This window comes from Cicer arietinum, chromosome 7 (assembly GCF_000331145.2).
Source record: "Cicer arietinum cultivar CDC Frontier isolate Library 1 chromosome 7, Cicar.CDCFrontier_v2.0, whole genome shotgun sequence".
Classification (NCBI taxonomy): Eukaryota; Viridiplantae; Streptophyta; class Magnoliopsida; order Fabales; family Fabaceae; genus Cicer; species Cicer arietinum.
In genome coordinates, this window is record NC_021166.2 from 54,016,686 (window position 1) to 54,032,420 (window position 15,735).

The window sequence follows — 15,735 nt, forward strand, 5'->3', positions numbered from 1 at the left end:
GAAAGGTTTGTAAAGGAACAAACAACATTAGTTATTTCAAACTAAAGATACATACCACAGTAATAAGAGCCTCTAATGCCTCAAGCGCAGCTACCCTTAGAGAAATTGGAGTCGCGTGACATTTCTTTGGAACTTCTACTACTAAACCACTACTCGCGTCATTTTCCAGAAGAGAACCAGTTGTATTGTTGTGCTTCCTTTTTCGATGACGTGCCGGTTGCGGCGCTACAGTGGAGACATCTGTATTAGAACCATTCAATGTGCCTCCATTCTTATTCTCTATGGTACTCAAATCAGCAATAGCATTGTTGACAACTTCTTTCGACAGGCATAAAGCCATTCCTGTTCAATAGAATTAATCAGTAAAAGACATTATTTATGATGAAATTAGTCAAACAGCTAGGAAGGGAAAGCAAATGAATTTGAGACAACAAAAAAGTAGAGCCGAAAAAGGAAAAGACCACCAATGCAGTCTTGTAAATAATCCACAATACTATGGCTAGAGATTTCACATACCAACACCCATGGATATGAGCAGAGTCTTTGCAACTGAATAGACTTTAATCCTTAATTCTGGCAGCGCACATGTCTTGAAGTATTTTGTAATGATACGTAAGATAGAAGCAGCATGTGGTAATAGTTGACTGCAATACAAATATGGGCAAAGAGTAGAATTCAGCATTCTTTCAAGAAATATATACATAAAAGGTATATCAGAGGAAACATGGAAATCATGCATGGGAGCTGGATAGAAACACCATAAGGAGTGCAAGGTAAGCTATTAGATGATAGAACCAGTGTTGTCAATTCCGGATCACAGAAAATAGCAGTTTATTCAAATTGTGTTGCTCTATGTGCTATAGTGCCGCTATTTGACAGCACATACTAAATAGCATATCGCAGAACAATAGTAATTTGTTCAAATTCCGTTACGCTGTACCTCTATAGCCGCTATTTGGCAACATTGAATAAGACATAGAAGATTCATTATATTTATAACGGCAATAATTAATAATTGGCATTAAAGTAAAATACTTAACACGCTAATTTACAACGTCAAGGATCTAAGAACTTTACAATCAATTTTACAAAGCACCCTTTGCCATTTCTATATTTTTTCATTTTAACCTAATTTTCTTTTGAAGAAAAGGAGTATGGATATCATGCAGTCATACCTGCCTGTGGCCTTTATAATAGCTGTAAGCAATTCCAAGCTACACATATGCAAAGCTGGAAGTTCTGAACAAATGTTCTCTTGTTGTAAGGCGGTCATGAATGGCAATGACATTTCTGGCAGAGCGCCATTTACCATCAGAATTCTCTCGACAAGAAACAATAATAGGCGAACAGGTACATTAACCTAACAATTAAATCACATTACTTTTCATCATTTTTCTCCCACATTAAAAGGAATACACAGACTGACTTTGGGAACATATATGAGATAAATTAAACGGTACCTTAGCTGGATATGTATTTGTGAGCAGCATGCAACAGCCAGACATAAGTATAGGGACGTCAGATGTTCGTGATTTTTTAGACCTTTTTGTTGCGTTGTTATTAGCTTCTTCTGTTGATACATTGCCTCCTAAAGGTAGTGGAGGTTGTTTCCCAGGCATAAACAACAAATTATTGAACTCTTTTCTTATGGTTTCTGCAATGCATGGAAAAAATGGTTACAACCTACTTTTCCAGAGTGTCTTTTATAAAACACATTCATTGCACCAACATCTACCTTCTTCTACACCTTGAAATGTTGAATTTAATTGATCATTTATTAAAATCAAAATTTTCTGCATCATCACAGACCAGCTTTCTTCATCTCCTTTTGATTTTGGAAGTAATGCTAGGCAATGTGCTAGTTTCTGGATGTACAATAACAAATTAGATGACAATACACGTCAGAATGAGGCTACGTGCATATTTGTGTATGTTTATCAGAGAAAGTTTCCATCCAAAACTGAGAGCCTAATGTTATGGATAAGGTATCTACTTTCTCTTATGCTTGTTAGATTATCATGTGTAAGTCACATTGTTTTTCTAAAATATCAGTAGGTTTAATGGCTAATATTTATTGGAATTTTCATTAACTTCAAATTATTTCTGTTCTTGTGAGAAAAACATCACAGAACAAATAGAATTGGGAACAAGAATTTAGTAATAACAATTTACAGATCAAATTAACAAACAAATAGTTTTTAACTTTGTGCTAATATATCACTCTTTGGATCCTTCAAAAGATCCCCTTCATCCATTCTGATGCCAACATGGCAACAATCCAAACATACCCTAGAAGAGACTCTTAAAATTTTGATAATCACATTACCTTCATCATATCATGACTGCATCCTCCAGACACAAGTTTAACAGCAATAGCAGCTTCAACCTGCATAAACTCAAAACAGCCGTCAAATCATGAATACAGCAGCAACGAAACTCTTATGCTTTCCTGCACATTTTCCTCATAAAAGCAACAGGAAAAACAGGTACAGATTACATGCAGCCACACCATACCCTTTGTTTTTTAATCATGCAGGTCATAGAGACGCGGCAAAGGGTCTTTGACTCAAATAAGAAAACCATATCAATACAACATGTGCATATGCAAATACAAACTGCAAAAACATTGATGTCTCAAAAATATGCAAATATTCACACAAGTTCATCGTTATTCACTTCTACGTTGTATGTTTCTTTTAATAAAGGGTAAACACAAAGAAGCTCTCCATGTCCTGGTTGTTCCCCTTACAGAAATCATGCTTTATATCAGCTCAATTTTGGAGAGGACATTTGGGTGGTGAATTTTCCTTCCCAAGAGGCATTTCTTCAACTCAACAGTATCTCGTATTTATATCACTCACCCATTAAATTAAATTTTTATTCATTCTTCCAGTTAACCATTAAGGAATGCTCAACCTCTGAATGACATGCTGTTATCAAAATTACAATTGAAGTTTGAAGTTCTTGTCCTGGTTAAATAAGTATTGAAGGAAGTTGTGGAGTTCATACAATAAACAAATTTCTAATTATATGTACATGAATTAAGCATGTAACAAATCTTGCAACAATGAAAGGAGAGGCTTACACTATCATAATGACGCTGAATAGAAAATGGGAATGAAGTTATCAAAGTATACAACACATGAACAGCAGCTTCCTGCATTCACCACAATTTGAATAATGAATCAAACTCGTAATCAAATAAAGCAGATAATTTATGTCCAAATAAATAGCAGGTATATGACGAATGACAACAAAAGTAGGGTCTATTATCAAAGAGCATGCAATGAATATAAAATATCCTATATTTAAAGATTTGCCTGCATTCAGCAAGCATGCGCCAAATAATCAACTTTTTATCTTGTGCTATGTGTAGCACATTATACTTTCATCTCTTAGCATACACCTATGCATGGGTCAGAGAGAGTAGGAGAAATAGTCCTTACAATTGGTTGCATACTTACCAAAATTTGTAACTTCGTACACGTTTTCTGGTTATATTATTTAAGCATATTATGTGACAAAGCAATGATTCCATCTATGATCTACCAACATATGTTTTACATCAATGTTTAAATGCAATTCTAAACACAACTACATAACCCAAACTCAAAACAAGAATTCTCCTTCAACTATTTACAGAAATCGAGAGTATATCCCTTTAGCTTTTGACATTAAAATATTATATTATGCAACCACTAAAAATATAAATATACCTCCATCTATTGCATGATGAAAGTTTATCATTATCTATGTTGAATAGAAGCTAAAAATCAATAATCTTTGAATTAATCACTTACCCATATTGCCTCTGAGTTGTCGTCATGTAACAACCTTAGAACAGGCTGAACAACTTTTACAGCGGCGGCAGACCCTTCTTTCTTGAGCTTTGGAAATCCACTTAACCTAATATATATATATATAAGACATTTAATAGCAGGTAGCTTAAAGCTAATATGTTACAGACAGAGCTTACCCCCAACAGGACAAGAAAATTGCCGAGAGGAAATATTCAGCGAAGTATTGGACTTACTCTAGCTTTAGGACTAAATGCACCGCTAAAGTAATGTTGTTTCGAAAGAGATGCTATGATCTATCTATAGTTCTGATCTATCTATAGTTCAGAAATTTAACTTGCAATTAAGCATATAGAATGTCAAATGTAAGCAACTTGATGACCATTATTCGTAATAGTAATAGAATTTTACAAATCTACATTTCAAGATTATCAAATATTCTTTGACAGGTGACCTCGTCATCTAATTGTGCATAACGCAGACGCACTTGCAGACAAGCAGACAGATAGAGGGGGAGAGAGAATTAGAACGGGATTCAATCAAGCAGCACAAAACATGAGAATAATACATTGTGTACCAATAATCAAATCGATAAATAGGACTTTCTTTTAGTAAGCAAAGAAATATCGAACCTTGCAAGTAGATCAGATATGGAAGCACAAGCAGCCACCCTTACTAAATGAGAATCTTCCGGTGACTGTTTACATAAAGATAAAGATAATGGAACACGTCACAATTGCATACAAGTAAGATTCTCTTTTAGAAATTTGCACAATGGATATTTGTGTTTACATGCACATGAAGTCAAAATGATTCAACTTGGCAGTCCAAAAACCATAAATACGACGCATACAATATCCATTAGATAAAGAGAGAGATAAAGACACTGTCAACTTTATAGTATGGAATTGGCTTGTGCGATAATGGTGTGCAAGATAACATTAAAAATATAATAGCCAAAATGTATCAAATTTAGATCAACAAAGTGATATTACTCATCTCTAAGTTCGCATACGGCCCAAAGCGTTTTACATATCTGTACTGAACAACATTTGATATATTCCTAAAACGAAGAAACACAACAAAGCTGGCAAGAGAATTATCTGCAGCAATGGCAAAAGATCGAATGATTACCTGTAGAGAAGTCAGCAACTTCTGGAACCACACAGTGTAAGATTCGAGGAAACGATCACTACTGCACTCTTCACAAGTAACCCCTAGCAAAGATATTCCAGCCCAACGTTTATCAGGCTGAAAAGAGGAAAATGCAGTCATGTCAATTATGTCTTGGTTGGTTAAAGAGCTTAATTAATAAGCGCTTATCATATAATAAGTGCTGGTATAAATATATTTCTATAACAAAAGATGATATACAGTCAAACTATTTTCGCATATGCTATAAGTTGTTTTCATAAAATATCCTAAGAAATAAGCCGAAAACAGCTTATGAATATGTCATAAGTTGTTTCCCTAAGCTCTAACAAATGGTCTCACAAGTGCTTATGTGGGTAGATAAATTCAAATAAATTAATCCAAACATGACCCATTGTTGTCAATTGCAGATCGCGGAAAATAGTGGTTTGTTCAAATTTTGCTACTATATTATAGCACCGCAATAGCAGCAATTTGAAAATACTTTGTACTACATGGCATAGGAGCAATAGCGATTTGCTCAAATTATGTTATCCCATAGTGCTATTGCCTATTTGACAACACTGATGTGCCCTTAATTTAAGTTAGTGAACTCAAAATGTATAACCAAAAAAAAGACTTCAATCTTCCGGTGTAAATCACTTTGTATCAAAAACCTAGTGACAAAAAAATTAGGCCAAAATTGATTTTCACCCAGATAAAAAAAAAAAAAAAAAAAAAAAAAAAAAAAAAAAAAATAAAAAAAAAAAAAAAAAAAAAAAAAAAAAAAAAGATAAATTCATTAAAAAAACACCCAAAAAACCAAACCCGATAAAAATAAGCATGTATTCTCTTCTAAAAAAATCTGGTGAATACCCAAAAAGTGATGAAATTTACCGAATGGCTAGAAAGGAGAAGCAAAATGCGGTCGAGCCATGAAGTAAGAGAGGATTTCCAAGCTTTAGCTACTTTAGGGTCCGTTGATTCTGTCGCGGATTCAGATAAGAGAGAGTGTGTTTTGATTAAAGAGACGACTTTGGAGAGTTCTGAATGGTTGGAAAAGGAGTGGTCGACGGTGGGGAGATGTTCTCTGATGAGAGTGGCAAGTAAGCATGGTTTGAGTGCAACATCGTACATGTCTCCGAAGTGGTCGAAGGCTGCCATTGGAACAACAAAAGCTCCAACCTTTGCAAAGGGGAGGCGGAAAAGGTTTTAAGGTTTTGTTGTTCGGCTTATGCCCGCTTGTGGGTTTTGGGGTTTTTGGGTTTGCCAAATTCACAACGAGGTATTGAGTTTTTTGGTTTTTATTTTCTATTGTTTTAATTAATTAATTAAAAATAATCATCATAAATATTAAAAATAGAGATAATGTTATTTTAGTCTTTGATAGAAAAATTAGAGACTCAATTTGATCTTTCAGAAGATAACTTTTAATCGTTGAGAAGATTAAATTGGGACAACATGATTCTTACATTTTTTTTATATCTTATTTGGTTGATGAAGAAAAAATAGAGAAAAAAATAAATAAATAAATAAATAAAAGAGTAAAAGGATTAAAAAGAAACACGATTATTATTTAGTTTTTATTGTAAAAAAAAGTGTTAAATTTAGATCGATAGACAATGTAAAATTATTTCATATTGTTATCTAATGAGAATAATCAATTTTAACGCATAACTATAGAGACAATTGATACATATTGTTTGTGTAAAACTCACTTTACAAAAAAAAATATATATATTAACACTTTTAAATGTTTTCATGTGATTTTGTTATAGAGTTTTTGATCCGTGTTAAACCACTAGAAAAGGCTAGATATGTGGATGGCGACAGGGAATGGTGGATGACGATTGTTTAATTATCGAAAAGGTATCTACAAATACCCTAACGTCTAAGTCAATAGAAGTTGGAAAGAAAAAGAGGTAGACTGAATAATGTGTATCTGATTTTGGATACGGAGACCTATTTATATAAGACTCTCGAAGATTGATGTTGTGGAGAAGGTCGTTTCGTTGCAAGGAATCCAATGTGAAATGCAAGAAATTGTTTGATTTTTGCGAATCCAACGCGAAATAGGAATGGTCTAATTTTTGCCTAACAATTCTAATTGGCAAAACGCAAGTCAGACACTATAATCGAACCCGACTAATGATGAATTGGGCTAAGGACCAATAACCGCAATGATTGGGCTCGAGTCTGGTCTAAAACAATTCACTTTTTAAAAATGATAATTTAAAATTATAATAAACTAAAAACTATTTTAAATGAAAAGTTATTTTAAATGAGAAGTTATTTTAAATAACTTACCTTAAAAAATATTTTTTATAATTGATTTTTTCTAAATAATTTTCATCGGGTTAAAAAAAAATAGATTCAGTGTTATTTTAAATCTCTAAATTATTGAACACAAAAATAAAAAAATTGATACCAACACTTTTTTTAAATTATGTAACATACTTAAAATAATTCAATAAAAATAAAATAAAAAACTACAAATAATAATAATAATAATAATAATAATATTTATTTAAAGAAAAAATGGTGATAAGAGTTATCAAGTTAGTAACCCAACTATTATTTTTGTCTTTCAAGTTCTTATTAGATGATAATGGTAATAATAATAATTTTTATCAAGTTCTTATTAGATGTTAAGGTAAAATAATTTTACATTATCTTAATATATAAATTAAACTTTAAGAGAAAATAAAAAAAAATGTATATTTATAAAATAACATAAATGTGTTTAAGTAAAAATTAGATATAATTAAAAAAAAAATTAATAAAAATAATAAAATATAAAGAAAATAGAATATAATATCTATAATTTATTAAATTGAATTATTTTCTTTTGATTGACATGAATCTGTTTTATATATTTATTCTTTTTTTATGTTTTGTAAATTTTTATTGATTGTAATGATTTTTTTATCATTTTTTTTCCTTAAGGATATGTATGTTATTTTATAAATACACCTTTTTTATTATAATTTTTTTCATTTTCTATTATACCAACTATTAAATAGTGAACTTGTTTTTTTTTTCTACTTCTCACTTTCTTTTTTTTTTTTAGGAAATTTTTCCTATATCAACCAAATAAACTGTAAGTAAAGAAAGAACTAAGTTGTCAAATTTTAATTTTCTCAAGGACTAAAATTTACCTTTATATTTTTCAAAGACTAAATTGGCTCTCACAATTTTTCTCATGGACAAATGAATTTTTACTCTTAAAAAATATTTTATTTGTTTAATCTAGGGGTGTGGTCCATCCTACGAACCTTTTTTTGGCTTATAAACAATAAGTTGAGTCTCACCTGGTTTCAAAAAAACAAGAATAAAAAAATAAAGACAAGAGAGAGACAACCTAAAAAAAGAATCGAGTTTAGGTTACCCGTCAATTTATCCATCGCATCTCAAATTACTTTAACGATAAATGATTATTTTATGTTATTATTGATTCACTATCTCTAACAAATATTATCAATCAAACCATTAACTTAGTTACTTAAAGTTTATTTGTGAGTTGGTTTTGAAGGAGAGTGCCTTTTTTTTATTAAAATTTTTTTTGATGAGTTGAATTTCGCAAACAAACCATTAGATTTTGTAAAATAATATTATAAGTTACAATTGTTGAATGGTTTGACAAGTGATAAACATAGGTGACTTGTTAAGAGTTACTTTATGTTTAATTTTTTTTCTAAAGAAATATTTAACGGTTACTATTTGATGACTCGTCTTGGGACCAACCACTCCTAGTTGGCTTTCCCCGTCGGAGAGGTTCGTTTAATCTGTCGTTTTTCACATGAAAAAAATGAGATTTTTAAATTACCACTACTAGTTGACTTACCCCGTCTAATCTATCAAAAAAGTAGGGTGATAACGGGGTAGAGCGGGTTGGTCCTTTGGGAATTAAATAAAAACATTTTTTAAAAAAATCAAAAGTCTTATTCTATTTTAAGATTTTTCTCTTATTTTTTGGTCCAATTCAATTAACATAATAAGTAATTAATTTTATGGTTAGTATAAATATTGATATTTTATATATTGTTGGACGAATAATTACTTACCAATTCACTAAATATTAAAAAATTTGTTAAGGTTTTATGTTTTCACGATTTGAACTTAATGTTTCTATTAATTTGTGAATTACTACAGTGAAATCATTAACTTTTTACAGCATATTTTATATTTTTGGTTGATAAATCATGAATGTTAAAATGATAATTTCTATATTTTTGTTTAACTCGTTAATTTTATATTTTGATTTATTTGAATGATCTTTAATTTTGTTTACACTTTTTTTTTTATAGTTTTTATAAATTTATTAATTAATAAAAAAGGTAAAAAGTTTATATGGTGAGGTAAGATTTTTAACCTATTAGTAGTAATTATGATAAGGTAAATTGATCCGTTTTGTCATTCTTAATTTGATCTCTACAACACCTACTATTTGGGAGAGATGAATTTAAAACTACAACTTAACCACCCAAAATTAGTTTCACAGTATTAATTTCTTAGAAAAAAAAGTTATATATATTATGGTTAAATTAAGACTTGAGAGTTTCGATTGGGTACAAATTTGCAAAGCAACTAGTTTGAGAGAAACAAATTATTTTACTAAGAAAAGAGCTAAATTAGAACAATTGGGAGGCTGATTATAAAAATTGAAAAAAGAGTAACATAAAATTAAACCACGATTCGGAAGTAATTAAATTTTCTTACTTCAATAAACATAATTTTTACACAACTATATATCTTGGACTAGTGGTTGCGAGGTCATATATGGGACAATGTGATGTTGACCTGATGGTCTCAAGTATTTTTTACTAGAAAATATAATTAATTACGTCTAACAACAAATTAAAAGATAAGAATGGAAAAATATAGGCTAAATTACATTTGTGGTCTTTTAACTTAATTTTAGGTAACGTTTTAGTCCTTTATCTTTTTTTTTTTTTTCCGACTTGGTCCTTTATTTTAATTTTAAGTGACAATTTGATATTTTATGTTTTAAAATTTCAACAATGATATCTTTTTTTATACAAAAATTCAAAAAAAAAATCAATCAAAATTCATAAAATTAATTATATTCTTTAATATAATACAAATTTCATCAAATTCGTAACGCAAATCTTCAAATAAACTCATATTTTCATACTTTATTTGATATTTTTAGGAATAAAGGACTAAATCGGGAAGAAAAAAAAAATAAAGGACTAAAACGTTACCTGAAATTAAGTTAAGGGACCACAGATGTAATGTAGCCGAAAAATATAATTTGAAATCTCTTCGGTTCATACATTATCAAAATTATGAAAAACTAATTTAATTAAACAATGTACAGATTGATTAATCTCACATCTAACATAAAAAAATTGCAAACTATTAAAATTATAACATAGTTGCATATATTTTTATAAATTTTATAACTTAAAATTCTTATATATAATATTATATTTTTTATTTATCTAATAAAATTTTAAAAATTTAATCACCCTAATTTTTTTATTCAAGCACCACCGCTATGTGTATACTTGTCTATGGTCTATTATTTTTTGAAACAACAAGAAATCAATCTTGAAGCCATCAAGTCTCCATTATTATGAGATTTGAATGGCAAGAGAATAAAATGTTTTGAGCATGCAAATGTTAATATTGTTTGATTCATTTAAAAGATAAAGAGTTGAATCATCCAATTATATAGTGCAAAAATGATACAAATGCACAACGTAGAGCCACTAATGCCTTCTTCACATGTTGAGTGCACCCTCCGCTAGGTAGGTATAAGTTTAACGTTGATATCTCTATCAAACCTTCTGGTAATATTTAGGGATCAGAAAAGGAGGAATGGTGAGAAACGCAGACAGAGTGGTAGTTGTTACTATTGATAGTTGGATAATTCATGCATCCTTAAATTCAGATGTAGCGGAAAGTCTAACTATGCTGAAAAGTCTAGAGTTTGCAAAAGATTTACTATTTTTAGATCTTGTAATCAGAGTCGAACTCTTTTAAATGTTATTTTGTCTTTCACTATATTTTAAATCAATAACTTGTACACAAACTCAAAATATCAAACTAATTTAATTAGTTTTAGTTAAATTATTTCAATCATAAGATAATTTATTTTAATTTTTATATCTCTAGGAAAAATTCACAGTTCAAATAGTTGAATTTATGTTGGAAATTTTATTTTATTTTATAATTATAGTAGTAATTTTTGTAATTGGTTTTATAAATTATTCCCTATAGCTTTTTTCTATAATAGACGAGATTATAATTTGGTCAACAAAAATTGATATATATAGTACATAATTGTCTTGAAGATTTTAGAGGTGCTATTATAATCTTAAAAATTGGGCATAACAAAAGAAGTACAATTTTATTAATTAAACAAATTGATAAAACCAATTTTTGTTCATATATATACCTACAAATCTAAATGATGCATTGAAAATCTACACGTATCAATCTACCTGATACATGTAATTTGGTTATGTTAATTCATGTAACAAGAAAAAATGCACACGTAACCTATCACCTTCATATATTAGACTCAAAAATACATTTTAACAATGATAATCCAACAGTCACAATTACATTCATAAAAATAATTATAGTTATAAAATACACCGATTATATGATCCAAAATTACAATAACATACACCACAATATATATTTATTAATTATCATATATATCAACATATATCACGTTCCATCTAGTTGAAATTCATGACAACTTATTAACATATATCAAACCACACAAACTCCAATCATATGTATATAATTTGGTTTTCGCAATTGTAGCCATTAATAATTATTTATTTTTCAATTTTTTTAGAAGATAAATAGGGTTAGTATGTTTAGATATAAGTAAGGAGAAAGAGAAAATAAAGATAATGTCCAATAAAATTCATGTTTTGAGTATTTTAGATAAATACAAATATAAAATTTTAGAATGATTAGAGGGTAATTAAAATTCAACAAAAATTAAGACACTATTTGATAACACTAAGAACACTATTTACACATGGATTTTAGTTATTATTTGGGACTTTGGAGTGGTTAATATTTGTTGTTAAAAAAATTATATTATGTGTATTATGTATTACAATTTCAAAATACAATATGTAGTTATGTCAAATCAAACAACACGTGATAAAAAATAAGTATACTACCTTTATTCTTATATATTTATATATAGAATTTCATTAATCAAATTGTAAAATTATCTAAAAAAAATCATTAAACCATATAATAAACGTGTAACTTCTAATCCAATCCAACACATTTTGATATATAATTATCTAAAAGAATATTAAATGATGTAATAATATTTAACTAGTACTAGAACCAAAAACATTTTAACAAATACACTACACAAACAAACACATAATAATAATAATAATAATAATAATAATAATAATAATAATAATAATAATAATAATAATAATAATAATAATAATAATAATAATAATAATAATAATAATAATAATTTTAGATTGCAATGAAAGTAGTTTGTGACTAAAGACAAACTTTATTTTCAATTATATATTTTTGTGTATTCAAAAATATTAAAGTCAGAGAAAAAACCTCCAACACTTTTATTCCTTTATTGCCATAAAAGTTAATCTTAGAGCCAAAAGACCTAACATTGGCCCAATCCAAATTTATTATACATATGTTAAATACCATATAGTTAATTGACCCAAAAATATCTTTATAAAACTATAGTTAGTATAATATTTTTATTTTTATTAGTATAAATTAATGATTTTAAACAAAGAAGTCGATAATGTGGATATAACATGACATAACCATTCATGAAAAGTATTGACAATGTTTTTTCTTAATTTCACCTAAGACATTAAGGTCTTAGTGACAAGTGTTTTGAGAGTTTCCGATGGACAAAAATAAAACATATTAGTCACCACCTACCTTTTTTGTGTCTCGCTCATTCACTCACCATATAAAATTCTGGTTTATCACAACGTTCGATGTCGATAAGATTTACAACGTTGATAGATGTGACGATGACAATAACAAAAACAAAATTTCTCAAGAGTCGGTGATAAATTTCATTTACGATAAATTATCTTTTAATTTTTTTATATCAATATGTGGTGTAGTAATATATAATTTTAAAGAATGTTGATTTTGTGAGCAAGTTATGAAAATAATAAATTTATTATTTATATAGAAACCAAGTCATTATTCCTCGTATTAATTTGATTTAGATAGGATAAGTGCAAAATTGTATCAATGTTGATTTAATTTTGCTACTCATAAAAAGTTTAATAATGTCACCTATGTCCAGTTCATTTTAGTACTACTCTGGGCCTCTTGTTCTGTAATCAATTTAAGCATAAACTTCTCATTAAAATCAAGTTTGTATAGGCAAAGTTATTCTGAAAATAAGTTTAAATAATTTATTAACAGAAAAACACAAACAACGTCCTAGTAGTATTGCACACGAGTCATTAGGAATTCGGACCCTAATGTGCATAATAAGTGAAAAACACATTATACTATACTATTGCCCTTGTACTAATGTATTTGAGTTTTCAGTAAATTTTTTGACATTTTTTCATGTGCTCTGACACTTGAATTAGAGACAACTAATTGCAATTCTACTTATTATTTGTTCAAATATACATAAAATCATCTAATCGCGATTTATATTCAAATGGTTTATATCATTTAAAATCATATGTGAATTGTATTAAGCCATAATCAATAAGTTACATTATATTATTTTATTTATTTATTAATCATTTACAAAATTTAATTAATCATATACTGTTTGGTTCTGTAAGTACAACTCAATTGATAACTACAAAAATATTAATATGTAGAAACTTAGAATTCATAATTCTCCAGTTCTTGACACTTAAAGTTTGTAAATTTAACCACTAAATTACTTTAAAAAAAATTAAATTTATATGTAAAACTATCACAATTTTCCAAAGTATTCATTTCAATATTCAACAAATTCGATTGAATATCCTTATACCCTAATTTGCATTGTCTCCTCTAAAATAAAGTAGAAAGAAAAATAAAAATAAAAATCTTTTGCACTCCACTAGTTGTCATGAAATAGTCCACATTTAGCTATTGGGTAAATAAACACATGATCCAATAGCAATACCATTATCAAAGGGGTAAAATTGAAAATTTGTAGAAAATCAGATCCAAATATAAATAAGAGGTGGCAACTAGCATAGGGGAAAAACTTTGGAACATAAAAGAATTTTGGGTTTTTGCTCTTTTTCTCATTCTTAAGACTGAACAAAAAAAAAAAAAAATCAGAGAAAGAACAACACAATCACGAGTAGTAGCGAAGAAAAAAAAAACATTGTTTCAGAACTGAAACCACAAAGATCTTCCCTTTTTATGCTTCTGTGAGGACCCTTGATCTTTTTTTCTTCTTCTTTCACTGTTTGGATCTGCAATTTTGCAGGTTTCATTCTCGTTCACTATCTTTATCATGGGTCAATTACCAATTCGTCTTGTTTTTCTTGTAGATGAAAAAGTTGGCTTTTTTCTTGAGATTCTTGAGTACCCTTTTGGGGATTTTGGATTTTTTGGCTTAAAAGGTTTCAATTTTGTGCAGCTTTTGCAGAAATTTTTGTTGGGGTGGTCGAAGGTTCGAGAGGTTTTTTTCAATTGGTGTGGATTTTGGTTCTCAGTTTGAAGGAGATTTGTTGGTTTCATTGGGGAATTGAGAATTTTTCACAGGTTCGGTTTTCTTCACTGTTTTGATTCTTGTTCAAGTTGAATTTTTTTAGGGCGTAAGCATGTTTTGTTAATTGAGCTATTAATGTTTTAAAGATTTGTGTTTTTTTGGGGTTTGTTATATGGAGAATTTTGCTTAAACACACTTTTTGAAAAGCTGTTAATTATTTTTTGAACGTTGCGTTTGAATATTTTTTTTTAATCTTGAAGGTGAAAATTGAAACAGGATCAAGAAACAATTGATAGTTGAAATTGTGTAAATTTGCTGAAAACAGTTTGAAATCAGCACTTCAAAACCCATGGTTGTGTGTGAGTTGAACTGTTTTATTTCAAAGCTGAACCAATCAAGTTCTTGTCATTCCTATTGAGTATATGCGGGAAAGACATGAATTTGAGGTTTACATGATGAAGAATGAAAAGTAATTACAATTCAGATCATTTAAAGGAGCCATAGTAATTACAATTCTTTTGATATAAATTGGTGCTGGTCATGTATATTGTGATGTTTTTAGTTCATCTGTGTTTACATAACATGTATATGTTTTTTAGTGATGTTATGGTGTTTGTATGAATTCCTAGTTGTTTAAATTTAATTTAGCAACTGTATTATTTGATGTGTGATTTGGGATTCTCAAGAATGATGCTTATTGCATTGCTATGGTTTCTTAAATTTCTCTGGACCCTCCTTTACTGTAATTTAAGAGGGTAGTTTGAGAAAGATTGATTTATATAAATTTCGTTGGTTTTCATGTTATGATTGATGAGTTTTGAGATATGGTATCATCTACTTCATAAAGTCTCCCCTAATAAGTTTTGCAATGTTCTTTTACTTCCAAAAACTGACAAATTTTAACATTGGCTATGAATCTTTTAAGTTGCTTCAAATTATAACTGCACTATGAGTTTTTATGCTTGATGCCTCTTCTCGTTGGTTCGCAGAGAGAAGGGGCAGCTTTGTTGCATTCTTTTATTTTCTTGTTTGCATTTTTTCAAATGCTTTTGTGGGCTCTGTAGCACGGACACCTTTGATCGACAACGTGTCTCGGTGTTCGACATGTATCGGACACTGACACGACGC

General features: G+C 29.0%; 2 protein-coding genes across 3 annotated transcripts in view; one reads left to right on the top strand and one right to left on the bottom strand.

Moving 5' to 3' along the window:
- Positions 1 to 6,213, bottom strand: part of LOC101488919 (uncharacterized) — an 8,039-nt gene extending 1,826 nt beyond the window's left edge. The window contains exons 1-11 of the mRNA XM_004510677.4: positions 5,826 to 6,213; positions 4,932 to 5,048; positions 4,430 to 4,494; positions 3,801 to 3,906; positions 3,086 to 3,157; positions 2,327 to 2,386; positions 1,736 to 1,865; positions 1,461 to 1,654; positions 1,176 to 1,360; positions 517 to 644; positions 56 to 342 (exon numbers count right to left, since the gene is read on the bottom strand). Of these exons, the coding sequence (XP_004510734.1) occupies positions 56 to 342; positions 517 to 644; positions 1,176 to 1,360; positions 1,461 to 1,654; positions 1,736 to 1,865; positions 2,327 to 2,386; positions 3,086 to 3,157; positions 3,801 to 3,906; positions 4,430 to 4,494; positions 4,932 to 5,048; positions 5,826 to 6,092 (1,611 nt within the window). The 5' untranslated portion in view covers positions 6,093 to 6,213. The remainder of the gene's footprint in view (positions 1 to 55; positions 343 to 516; positions 645 to 1,175; positions 1,361 to 1,460; positions 1,655 to 1,735; positions 1,866 to 2,326; positions 2,387 to 3,085; positions 3,158 to 3,800; positions 3,907 to 4,429; positions 4,495 to 4,931; positions 5,049 to 5,825) is intronic.
- Positions 6,214 to 14,180: 7,967 nt separating this feature from the next.
- LOC101495065 (mediator of RNA polymerase II transcription subunit 19a-like) overlaps positions 14,181 to 15,735 on the top strand; it is a 3,586-nt gene continuing 2,031 nt past the window's right edge. Inside the window, exons 1-2 of one of the 2 annotated variants that reach the window (XM_012718695.3) lie at positions 14,181 to 14,323; positions 14,536 to 14,660. The gene's annotated coding sequence lies outside the window, so the exon portion shown is untranslated. Of the gene's footprint in view, positions 14,383 to 14,535; positions 14,661 to 15,735 lie in introns of both variants that reach the window. The other variant, XM_004510688.4, reaches the window with a different exon arrangement.